This window comes from Oreochromis aureus, linkage group 10 (assembly GCF_013358895.1).
Source record: "Oreochromis aureus strain Israel breed Guangdong linkage group 10, ZZ_aureus, whole genome shotgun sequence".
Taxonomy (NCBI): Eukaryota; Metazoa; Chordata; class Actinopteri; order Cichliformes; family Cichlidae; genus Oreochromis; species Oreochromis aureus.
In genome coordinates this window covers 4043790-4056497 of record NC_052951.1, presented here as the reverse complement: position 1 = coordinate 4056497, position 12708 = coordinate 4043790, and the positions used below count along the sequence as shown (strand labels likewise).

Below are 12708 nucleotides of genomic sequence, written 5' to 3'. Positions count from 1 at the left end.
TCCTATCAATGCAAAACATGTTTGTTAAATAAATCTGTTTAGTGACTGAGCAGCTGATTAAAACTGGACCAAATATTCTTGCACCACGTCCAGAGAATCCTTACAGGCCATGGTGCCGCTCTGCAGTTCAGCCCATTTAAGACAACTTTTCTCTGATTAGCTGTCCCAGACAGAAAGAACACATGAAAAAGAGGTGGGTGGTGCTGTTGTGCTGATTAATTTTCCAAACTCAAATGAAAGTTACACGGTGTAAAGTTTTCACCACAAGATGTCAGTAAATTGCAGATTGAAGTCCACTGAGTTTGCTTTCTTACCCCTCCCAATTCAAGCGTATGATCCTAGCTATGGCCATGGCTGCTGGTGGACAAACATGTGGTAGTCAGCCAAGAGAGATCAAAGTTGAAATACAATATACATCTGTCTCCTTTATGGTATACACTGTATAAGTATTCACCCAACCATCCAAATCATTGAATTCTGATGTTCCAATAACTTTCATGGCCACAGGTGTATAAAATTAAGCACCCAGGCATGCAGCGTGCTTCTACAAAAATCAGAGAAAGAATGGGAGCTCAGGAGCTCAGTGAATTCCCGTATGGTACTGCATTAGGATGCCACCTGTGCAGTTGTGAAATTTTCTATGGGCTCAAATTGTGGTCATAAATATTTTGTACTTGTAAATCAGGATTTGTATGTGTAAAAAGAATTTGTGTGTGTGTAAAAAAGATTTGTGTGTGGCCAAAAACTACATGTGAAACTCTGCACTCAAGTTTCAAGTTACAAGTACGAATTTTGACCCCATTTTTCTTCCTTTCATCTGATTGGTCAATGTCATGTCAATCACAAATTTGTAAATCAAAAACTGATTTACAAGTACAAAATATTTATGACCACAATTTGAGCCCATAATTTTCTTGCTACTTAATAATCCACAGTCAGCGAAAGGGAACAACGAATGAAGCAGCTAAGTGGTAAGATCCCAGAACAGGGTGAGCAGAGGTGCACAGTACGTAGAGCTCATCAACTTTCTGCAGAGTCAATCGCTACAGAGCCCCAAACTTCATGTGCCCTTCAGATTAGCTCAACAACAGTGTGTAGAGAGTTTCATGGGATGGGTTTCTATGACCGAGCAGCTGCATCCAGGCCTTACATCACCCAGAGCAATGCAGTGGTGTAAAGCACACCGCCACTGGACTCTAGAGCAGTGGAGATATGTTCTCTGGAGTGACAAATCATGGTTTTCTATCTAACAAGTCAGGGTTTGGTGGTTGCCAGGAGAACGGTACTTGTCTGATGGTTTCTACTAAATGTAAAGTTTGGTGGAGGGGTGATTATGGTGTTGTCTATCAGGAGCTTTCAGAAAGAGTTTGGAGACGCCCCTCCCTGTTCCAACATGACTATAAAGCAGGGGTCTCCAACTCCAGGCCTCGAGGGCCGGTGTCCTGCAGGTTTTAGATGTGTCCTTGAACCAACACAGCTGATTCAAATGGCTAAATGACCTCCTCAACATGTCCTGAAGTTCTCCAGAGGCCTGGTAACGAACTAATCATGTGACTCAGGTGTGTTGACCCACAGTTATATCTAAAACCTGCAGGACACCGCCCCTCGAGGCCTGGAGTTGGAGACCCCTGCTATAAAGGCCCATAAAGACATGGATGAAGAGTTTGGTGTGGAAGAATTTGACTGGCCTGTAAAGAATCATGACATCAACCCGACAGAGCACCATGGGGATGAATTAGAGTGGAGACTACGAACCAGGCCGTCTCGTCCAACATCTTTGTCTGACCTCACATATGTGCTTCTGGAAGGATAGTAAAAATTCCCATAAACTCTCCTACACCTTATGGAAAGCATTCCCAGATGAGTTGAAGCTGGTATAGCTGCAAAGGGTGGGCCGACATCATTTTAAACTGTATGGATCATGAATGGGATGTCACTGAAGTTCGTATGCATGTGAAAGCAGACGAGCAAATACTTTTGGCAATAAAATCTATCTACAAACAACACATGCATATTTTAACTCCCTGTCAAAAGCTTGTGTGCTAATTTTTTTCCTGTAAGGTAAATAAAGACATTCCATCATCCAGGCAGGTCTTCTGCTCAACTACTTTGGGACTTTGTGTATATTTCCCTTGTTTAGTTAAAAACCTTGTTTAAACCTCTCATGTTAAAAACATAAATGATTTGGTTTAATTTTTAAATTCAAAATGCAAGTGGATGTGAATAATGTCTATTTACTTACTTATAGGACCATGGTTCAAAGTTTGGGCTCAGAATTGACTGAGACTAGAACACTTCATGTGTTCCTGTTGTTTGACTAGACACTAAAACCTTGTTGATATACTGACCGTGACATCCTCGAGGTCCTGGCCTAGCTCAGTGGAACTGGCCACTGCTTCACGCTCAGTGATCCACTTCTCTAACTCCTCTACTTCCTTGTTGAGCTGGTAGAGCCAGTACTGCTGCTCCAGCTTGGTCTTTCTGTGTTCCACCATGTCCTTCAGAGACACATAGAGGCGGTCTATGTGGGACTGCTGCTTGGTGATCTGCTCACTGTTGAAAGTTAAGACAAATCAAAGGAACACAATTAGAATTTCAAAACAATTTTCCGTTAAACTTTGGTACTTTGAATGTGGAAAAGAAATTTAGGATAATCTGCAGGGATTATGGCACACCTGTCTGGGTGTCCCAGTTCCAGTAGATGCTGGCATTGCTGAGATAACATGCCCACGGTCTCTGCATATGTCTCCACGGTTTGCTCCAGAGCCAGGTGGGTCTTCAGAAGTTGTAGAGTGCTCGCCTCATCCTGAAAAATAAAACACCCTGATCACTTTGATGATGACCTATGGCAGTAAAGAGCAGTGTGAATATTACAGAGGTACATACTGTGCCTTTTTCTTCGCTGGCCAGGTTGAGCTTCTGTCCTGACAGCCAGGATTCCACTTTAGCTGCTTCGCTGTAGTACTGCTGAGCCTGTAGCGCAGCTTCCAGCAACACAGACTTCCTCTCCGTTTCCAGCTGCAGCACCTCCCACAGCTGGCGTACATGTCCCGCCCCCTCACGTACAAATTCCACCTCAGGAGTTCTCAGTGAAGCAATGATTCCTGCTCGATCAAGAACCTCCTCAACACGAGCCCGCCGCCCTGTCAGCTCCCTCTGGAGTGCCTACAGAACCGATGAGAAAGTTCTCAAACTTATCAGAGTGTAGATTACATTTCAGCTGACCATGGCCAAAAGTCATCCCTGACTTACCTGGTTCTTTTTGATATACTGCTGTACGCTCTGGAGGTTGTTTCCATATTCCTTACAAGTAGCCAAGGGAAGCCTCTCCTGAATCCACAGCTGGCAAACAACCACAGTGGGGTTATTAAATATTTCAGAAGGCACGTTTACGATCAAACGTAGACCAAACGCGTAAGCGATGGCAAAGACATGATATATTCACTTTGCAAATTCTGAATCTGAAAAATCAATGATGTGTGATGATGTTGTAACAACCATACTGGCACATTTTATGAGCAGTGTTTAAATTTAAAACAAAATATATGAAACAAGAGGAAGAGGGACTCGGACGGCTCACTATCTCATCCTCCAGGTCCTGGGCGACTTGATGCATCTCTTTGGAAGCCAGCAGGATGCGGCGTCGCTCCTTCAGGGGCTCGATGAGGCGGACTATACGGGTCTCCACTTCGCCTGACTGCTCGCCGACCTCCTTGTCACCTGCCATCAGCCCTCGCTGGGGTAGGCAGAGCCCCTGCAAGCTTCCAAGCTCTCCCACATCCTTGTAAAATTCCCCTATCTGAGACTCCATAGCCTTCACCAGATAGAAAGGAAAGGTCATGTGACAGCCATATGAAGGATGGACAAACACAGCACATCAGCTGTTTCCCTAACAGAACATTTCAGGGTTATACAACAGGTTTGCTGCATTTTTGAATGCCTCTGAACCCCATGTTTGAGAGCATACCACTACAGGGACCGCTGTGGGCTATTTATTGAAAATTTTCAACTATACAGAAAAATGTTGCAATTTAAGCCAAACTATACAAGAAGGTTCCACACTTCAGTGGAAATATGCACCTACATGCAAGGTGGTGTTAACCAATAATAATTAATTACAGCTTTCTTGATATGTTAAAAACATTTGTTTGAATTTTATGTTGCGCTGGTTTAAGAGACATGTTCAGACCTAGAGGAGGGCCTTGAGACTTGCCTGAAATTTCTGGAGCTGTTCATTGAAGGTTGGCAGGTGGTGTGCCTGTTCCAGCTGGGGGGGCTGCTGCTCCAGGTGGGAGAGCTGGTTGTCTAGGTCTGAGTAGCTCTTCACTGCCGGCTCGGGTTTGTTATTTTCAAAGAGCTGGCGGGCCTTGGCCTTGGTCGTGGTCTCCAGGTCAGACCAGCATTCCCTAATTTCCTCCAGCTTCTGCTGCACCACTGAACGGAGCTCAGGTTTCTCCTGGATCAGCTCCTGACCTTCCTGCAGAAAGAACGTGCAAGTGTTAGGGTAGGTTTTCAGAGAACGGTGCATAGTCGTGAAATTTTTTTATTAAAATTACATTATGTGTGGCACTGTCATTATCTGGCTGAGTGATTTTGTTGCTTCTCGCTCTTGCACTCCTTTAATGTCAGGCTTTGCTTCAATGGACGGTTCCTACGGTTCGCCTTGCTTGCTACCAGAAATCTATAAGTTGCACGATGCTGCAAACAACTGTCAATTCAATTCAGGTCAATTTTATTTATACGTCGCCAAATCACGACAACAGCCGCCTCAGTCACCGGTCAACCACTTTGTTAAACTCGACATGTATTTAAAGCAACTTTCTTTTTTCAAAGCATTTTTTTCATGAATCTTTTATTGATTCATTTCACCAAATGAATATTTTGAATTGAATAAACACACTAAGCTACAAACCTAAAGATCCTTTTTCCAAGTCTGTATGCATTCTTGTATTTCAGGAAGGAGCTGGGAGAACAACAGATAGAAAGTGAGTGGCTAAATTCGGTTTTGTCCCCAAAATAGCTCAGCACGACAGAGCTCCACGCCAAGGCTGCAGCCCCCTGCTTGCAGAGAGGCAGGTGTACGGAGCAAAGTTTGGCCTCGGGCTGACCTAAAAATGGTATATGGCAAGTCTGATAAACCCCCGTTCTGCCCTTCGCTCATACTCCTCTTCTCTCCCCTAAATCTTTGAGCTCTGTTCATGACATGATCTGGATGAGGAGATTCAATGAGATCAAAGCTTGTGGTGCTTCCCTTTGTGTCAGTTCTTCCCTAGAATAGATAATTACCAGTCTCCAACTACAGTGAGACTTAGGGGAGTAGGAGGTGTTTTCCTTCTATGACAAGGTACTCCTTCGTGATTTGAAGCAACAGAAAATGCTGCACTTTAACGTCCTGTTCTGGCTTGCTGTGGATGATGCATTCCTTATTTACTTCCGTCCTATTATCACATCAGCCATGTGTATGGTGGGGTGCATCTTCTAAATCCTGCTTCTCTCATTTATCTTTCACAGAGTTGGACCTATATCCTATGGCTTTCATAATGCAGTGCTGCATTCCTTCTCTTGGCACAGTCTGCTAAACTGCTGCTAGCGCTCACTCGCTCACATCCCTCGCTCTCCCTCTCATAATGCAGAGCCAGCAGAAAGCAGGTCTTTCTCACTCTCTTTTCTCTTGGCTTTACTGACACACAGAGTGAGGCAGAAGGAGAAGAAATCAGAGAGGGGGTGGACAAAGGAGATGAGAAAAGGGAGACTAAAGGAAGAAGGGAATCGAGAGGAGAAAGAATCAAAGGTTTATGGTACATACACCCCAGGCACAGTCGGATCCAAAGGGTATCTGTGAAGTGAATTTTTGGAGGCCATCATGGCTGACATAGTACCATATTTTAATGGCTACCACAAATAAATCACGCAGCATTGTGTTGCCAAATTCTGCAGGCTTCCATTTAAAGCTGATGCAGCATAATTAAAAAGTGGGTGGGATTAAAGAGCTTGTTTCATTCCACTTGCAAAAACAACACTGTATTCACACCGCACAGATCGATGCACTGTAGGTGTGAATACACTCTTCTGCTCTGCAACTTGGACTATTATCTGCCCTTGCTGCTAATGAAGCTTTAAAAAATTACTTATTGTACAATTGTGGCTAAAAAGTGCATGAATTTTGGCCAGTCTGCCCACTGTATCAACACATTTTCCACATGTCATGCTCAGGCCAGTAAAACAAATTATGTAAGACTAGAAGAAACATACGCGAGAACAAAAACAAAGATTTGTTATTCTGTTCAACAGTCACCTCAAGGCACTTTATATTGTAAGGTAGACCCTACAAGTGGCAATTCACGGAATTCAAGCACTTAATTTGAGATTCCATTATTAACTGTTAATGGTGCAGCAAATCATCACTATTCAATTCAATTCAGTTTTATTTACACAGCGCCAAATCACAACAACAGTCGCCTCAATGCGCTTTTTATTGTAAGGTAGACGTTTGGAGATGGTGGCACTGACTAAAAGACTGGAGGTGGCAGAGTGGAAGATGTTAAGATTTTCACTGCGAGTGACCAGGATGGACAGGGTTAGAAATGAGTACATCAGAGTGATGGCTCAGTGGCTTTTGAGATAAGGTTTGAGAGGCGAGGCTGAGATGGGTTTTAATGTGATTTTCACTTTCCACTGTTGCCATTTGTAAAATTGAGTTTGACGCCCTCGACCTCTAAAATAGGTAAATAATTAGAAAAAAAGTCAAGACTTGGATGATTGCTTAGTTAATGGGGCTAGTGGTGTTTCCATATGGAGAAACCTTGCTAGAGAATACAATATGAAGAATGATTGAGTTAATTTGAATATTTGTGTCAGCACAAATACACAGAAAAATGCAATAATTTGTCCAAATATTGGGCAAAGAAGATCACGTCTTCCTTTGGAAAGCAATCTGCTGTGCATGTATAGAACATGTGTATCCATACAGACTAAAAAGGTGCGCTCTGTATCCGTAAAAGAGTTAGAGGTGCTAACACAAAGCAGTTTGATGGATGTATTACAAAACACGTTACTGGCTTGATAGGTATGTTGACCCTAAAGCCAGAATTGTCTTTGCCATATATGTGGTTTCTTTTAATCTAGCAAGATCACCATAGTAACTTGTGCTGAACACAAGACCCAGTCTGGAGCTGGTTATGTTCAGGATTTATGCTGTTTTCTGTGTCGGTTCATATGCTTCATACCTCAGGAGGAATAAAGTCATGCGGTAAATTTACAACATGCAAACTGTATGTTTTCCTAATGTATAGCTCTTCCTGTAGTGTAGCTAACTAGTCTATTAGTAGGTGACTTGTGACAAAGAACATAAACAATATTAGTTTCACCTTAATCTGGCAACAGAAAGAAGTGATTGCCACATTTCCTTCAATAGGCCATGGAAAATGCCACACAGGAATGGACTGAGAAGTCCTAAATGTCTAAATATGTTTCAAGTTTTAGATCTGTAATGGACTGGTGAACAGCAGTCACAAGTCATAAAATAAATATATTAACTCAATAATTCAGAAGATTAATGGTTCTTTTGCAACATCACTAACTGATGTATTTGCAGGAACAAAACTCTTATTGCCTTTTATTTTTTATGTTTTTTATTCAATTTTCTCTAGCGATTTCACTCAGTGTAGCAGACAACATTCAATCTGTCAATTTTGTGCAAAGGAAGAGTGAAATGACATGTCAAATGCCCACTTACTGTACATGTGACAATGCGCAAATCCTGAGGCAGCAAGCCTGGTTTAAAAGCATGGCTTTAAGCCACTTTTAGGTTTTGTGAATCCAGGTAAAGCAAAGAAAGCTTGGCCATGTTGACCAGGCAAGAAAACAGGGAGATAAACAAGGGGAAGACATGCAGAAAAGGGCCACGCATCAAACCCGAACCCAGGCCGCTGCACTCCATTTGTGTGGCATATGGTCACCAGCTCACCCACAGAGCCAAACCGGCTCCCTGCATGTGCAAGCCTTTGACTTGGATCAAATGAACCAGTGTAGTACAGATATAAAAGTGTAACGAGCATGTAGGGTTGACACAAGATTATACATGCCTCTCAAATCTATTTTACAAATAGCGAGCAAACAGAACAGAAGCCAGAAAATGAATTAGTGCCTATTGGTAGGTTTTTTATCACATAGAATAACAGTCAGTACAGTCAGTTTGATGATCTTTCATTGGCTTATGTTAAAAACACAACCTCATCTGGAACATTCCCGAGGTTCCATTCAGACTTTCACATTTTCCACATTTTCACCTACTTTTATCCTGGAAATATGTTCTAAGCAAAATAAATATTCTTTCCTGAGAGAGTATGTTTAATACACTCATCCAGGTAAGCTGTATGTTGGTAATACCACTGAATAATACCATGCCGTGCAAACTCTGTAAGCCAAGAGTGTTTTACATTGGTTGAAATGCAACTGATGAAACATAGTTTAGTAAACCTATTAGTCTGACTGTTACCGGAAGGTTCCTGGTTTAAACCTCCTGTTTGACTCGGTCTGTCTTCTGCATGGAGTTTCTCCCTTTTACCTGCACAGGTTCTCTCCAAGTAGTCTGGCTTCCTCATGCAGTTCAGACAAGCTTTTTAAGGTAACTGATGATTCTTAATTGGATGTACACTGGGTCTTTAGATTTAGTAGATTGTGAGTGTGTGTCTGTCTGAAATATACACTGGTGACCTGTCCAGGCTCATTTAGGCTCAATCAGAATCAGAATACTTTAATAATAATATTAATACTTTAATAATCCCTAATGAAGCCCCCATGTAGCCCTAAAAACAATAAGTAAATGGATGGATTTTAGGAGGCTGTTTATTAGTAAGAATATTTAGTCAGTAACCAAAAATTTACGCTATTCCAGATCTTCTTCATTATGCCATGTAACAGTGTTATCCTGAATGGACTTAGTAGTTTTTGATAATTATCTGTAGCAAGTTTATAGTTTGTAGAGCCCTAAAACAGCAGAACTGAGTGCACAATGAATAGTAAAATAAATAGATTAAGTTAGCAGAGTCTGAAGCCTGGCTTAACAAGGAATACTGATAACCACCAATGTGATCCCAGTCAACTCTGACCGGGTTTTGAGGTTTTGTTGAGTCAGTTACAGAAACAAGAAGCATGGCTATGTTGAACCTGTCAAACTGAAATGTGATTAACAAATTTATGAATTCATTACAAAGTGACATAATGCTAAGAAGTAAAAGTGAAGTCGTGTAAAGGCTAATAAACACTATACTAAAGTAGATACTAGTATGCAACAGTGATGGGAAGCATATCATTTTTTCAAATATCATTGAGCAAACAGAAGACACAATGTGACAGTTCTAATCATGGTGTCAAAATTTGGCTAAGACAATCTGTAAATCACAACATCAACATATAAACATCTGTGAAAAATGAAAATCTTGATGACACTAATATTTGCATATTTACAAAAGTATAAGGCCAAACAGGATGTTGGGTAATGCTAGCTTGCCAAAAAAACATTACAAGCTGGAAGGGACTCTGTTGCTAAATTCAAGAACAGTAAAAACAGATGGAGGATGACAAAAATAACTTGTGACCAATAGAGGACATGTGTCTGTTGTTGTTGTTTTTTTTCTTTTTTTAAATTAAACCTTAGCTTAATTTCTAGACTTGCTGCTTCTGTGCTAGGCTTCCAATGTGGGAGAGCCTCATATAACTCTTTCACAGAGCTAGAGAACCAAAACTATCAAAGATACCATGATACTCAGTGGGAACAGGTGTTTTTAGCAGCGACAGAAACAATTTGGCCACAAAGTTTCTACTGCAAAGCAGAATAGGCACCCAGTTAAAAATTGAAATTGTACGGCATGAGACCTACTTGACCGCCCAGCTGTCAGTAAACAGTCTACAGAATCATTGTTGACATTTGGTTATTAAACACTGTGCTATTAAATAAATGCGTATGAAATATTGTTTAACTCTTGATCTTGGATAAAATGTTTCTTGGTCAAATGAAACCACCAGCCACAGGCTTCCTTCAGGACAATCAAGGCAAGCAGTGCTTACTTGTCAAATCTAAAATTAGACATCATTTAAAAAGAACGTAATGCAGTCTCTCCTTTATCCTCAGGCAGTGCTTTCATAAAGCTTTTGGCCTGTTTAGATCCATTCTTTACATTACTGCCATCTCATGGCTGCAGTTGGAAAGCTCGACACTTGGCTTGTGTTGTGCTCATAGGAAACTGTGGCTGTCTCTGTTTCATAGGCATGTCAGTCTCCTTAACAGTGACATGAGCTGGGTGGATAAACCTCTAGTCTTTAATGGTAAACTGATGGGAGGCCATCATGAGTGGGAAGCTGCCACTGGCTCTCTTTCCACTGCTCTGAAATCAGCTATGACCAGCACTTTTTTGCTGAAACACAACTAGCATAAGCAAGTAAACAAGTTTCTGTTACTTAGCATCGTAACAGATGAGTTTCTTCTTGCTAACCACTTTGACCAACACGTGTGATGTAAAGAAGACTGAGATTAACAATTCCTTTAGTACATTAGCTAAGACACTTCTGATGATAATGAAGAGGGGAAGGCATCTGGTCTAAAAAACAGGCAAGCTAATCAGTGCAGGCACAGCAGCACTTTCAGAATAACATCTATGAGAAATCACTTGACTGAATGTAAAGCGGTTAACCAGCTATTTTGCCAACACTCCACCTTCATTTTTCATTAACACTTTTTAATCCACCTGTAGATACTGACAGTAAACCATGTCACAAACTCCTCAAGCTTATTAATTTAGCAATTTTCTTTTGTTATTAATATATCTTAATGCACTTTTATTTTCAAATCGCCTGTTTCTGAGCTAATGAACAACTTCTTTAGAGATATATGGTCCTCACAGGACAGCCACTACAAAAACGATTTACAGGATATGATGATGATGATTAAGATTATAACATAGTTAAAAAATATGAAATTAATTAATAGTTAAAATATGCAGCAGTATTCCATTTAACACTGATGAGGAACATTTTTCTGCAGAATAATTATTTTTACTTTTGATATTTTATGCACAGTTTTCCAATAACACAGTTTTATGTGTACTGAGGTGCAGTTTTGGGAAGGCTACTTTTAAAATGTATTCCACTACAGATTACAGAATACATGCCCCAAAATGTATTTTGTAACGTATTCCGTTACGTTACTCAATGAGAGTAACGTATTCTGAATATTTTGGATTACTTAATATATTGTCATGCTTTTTACAACTACATGAATGTACTATTGCTGTGATTTATTACTATTACTGAAGGCTACTCGCCATACCAATACCAACTGGATTTTTAAATCTTAATATAAAATGAGTAACAGTAGGGTGGACATTAGGTAAGGCTGCACTTTTTGCAGTGATCTCGTATATAAAACTGTTCCGTATAGTCTTCTAGTCTTACATATATAAAAAAGGTCCGCAGCTCCGAACCGTAGTAAAGGGACCTCTGGCTAATACGTCGGGTTTGGGCTTGTAGCCGAAAACTAGCTTTACTTTGTTGTCTGGGTCAACTTTGCTAGTGAGAGACAGAGAGAAGCGTTGAAAGGCTCCAACAGAACTTATTGTTGCGGAGGAAAACGAGAACACAGTGTACAGTCGAGTCTTAACAGCTTACTTACAACTGGGCTCGTCAGGCACTCTTTTTGGCTGCAGTGGTTTTTATTATATTTACATGCTTCCAGCTCCCGTTTCTGGTCGATGACAACTCGTATTGTTCAGTTCTCCTTTTTTTGCACATAACGGGTATAGGGCTATGTCTGTAACACTCTGCTCATATTGCCTTCATATTAAATTTTTTTTTGAAAAATAATTTTAAACAATATTTCTTTACGTCGTTATGCGGGCCGCAAGTAGAGGTGACATGGGCCGTAAGATTGAGACACAGGCATTAGAGCCTCTTATTGCGTGTTTTGTTTGGGTTTCCACTGGCGTGGAATTACCAAAAACAGAGAGGGGACAGCCTAACATATGAAACAGGAAAAGACCGCCGTGTAATCCTTTTATTTCAACAAAGTAACTGTAATGGAATACAGTTACTCATATTTTGTATTTTAAATACGTAACGCTGGTACATGTCTCCCATTACTCCCCAACACTGCTGAGGTGCTGTCATGATCTTCTATTGCTTCTTTTCCTAAATATATGGTTTGAAAAATTCTTCCACCCATTGTCGCTGTCAGCCAATAGGGTACAATTTTTAATAAAATACTAGATATTTATTTATCTAGATAAGTAATAACACTTTACAATTCTTCAGCGAGGAAGGACTGCAGAAAGGCAGGCAGCACAAATGGTATGTTTGAATCTGATCCAACTTAAATAGTCGTGGAAGATGTTTCTGTATGTGTGTTTGGGAGCTGGGGCAAGTGGTCTCTGCTTGCCTTTCTGTAAAGTCACATGCCACTGACACAATGATTTATCAGCAACACTACTTTATATGTTAGTAGGTAACAAAATAACATAACAATAACTATGCTGATGATAGGTTAAAAAGCCAACTCTTCATAAAATTATTCCAAATTTATTTATATAAGCCCGGAATTAATTAATGGATGGTCCAAACAAAAACAGTATTTCCCATGAACTCCACAAAACTCCTGTTGAACCTGTTCTTTAAATTATGATTTTTGTTGTTGAGTGTGTTGCTGGTGACTAAACT

The 12708-nt window shown here is 40.6% G+C and overlaps 1 protein-coding gene across 1 annotated transcript in view; it reads right to left on the bottom strand.

The window, feature by feature from the left end:
* sptbn4a (spectrin, beta, non-erythrocytic 4a) overlaps nt 1-12708 on the bottom strand; it is a 36809-nt gene that overhangs the window by 12299 nt on the left and 11802 nt on the right. Inside the window, exons 3-8 of the mRNA XM_031742655.2 lie at nt 4214-4477; nt 3581-3814; nt 3253-3342; nt 2887-3165; nt 2676-2806; nt 2349-2553 (exon numbers count right to left, since the gene is read on the bottom strand). Coding sequence (XP_031598515.1) covers nt 2349-2553; nt 2676-2806; nt 2887-3165; nt 3253-3342; nt 3581-3814; nt 4214-4477 — 1203 coding nt within the window. The remainder of the gene's footprint in view (nt 1-2348; nt 2554-2675; nt 2807-2886; nt 3166-3252; nt 3343-3580; nt 3815-4213; nt 4478-12708) is intronic.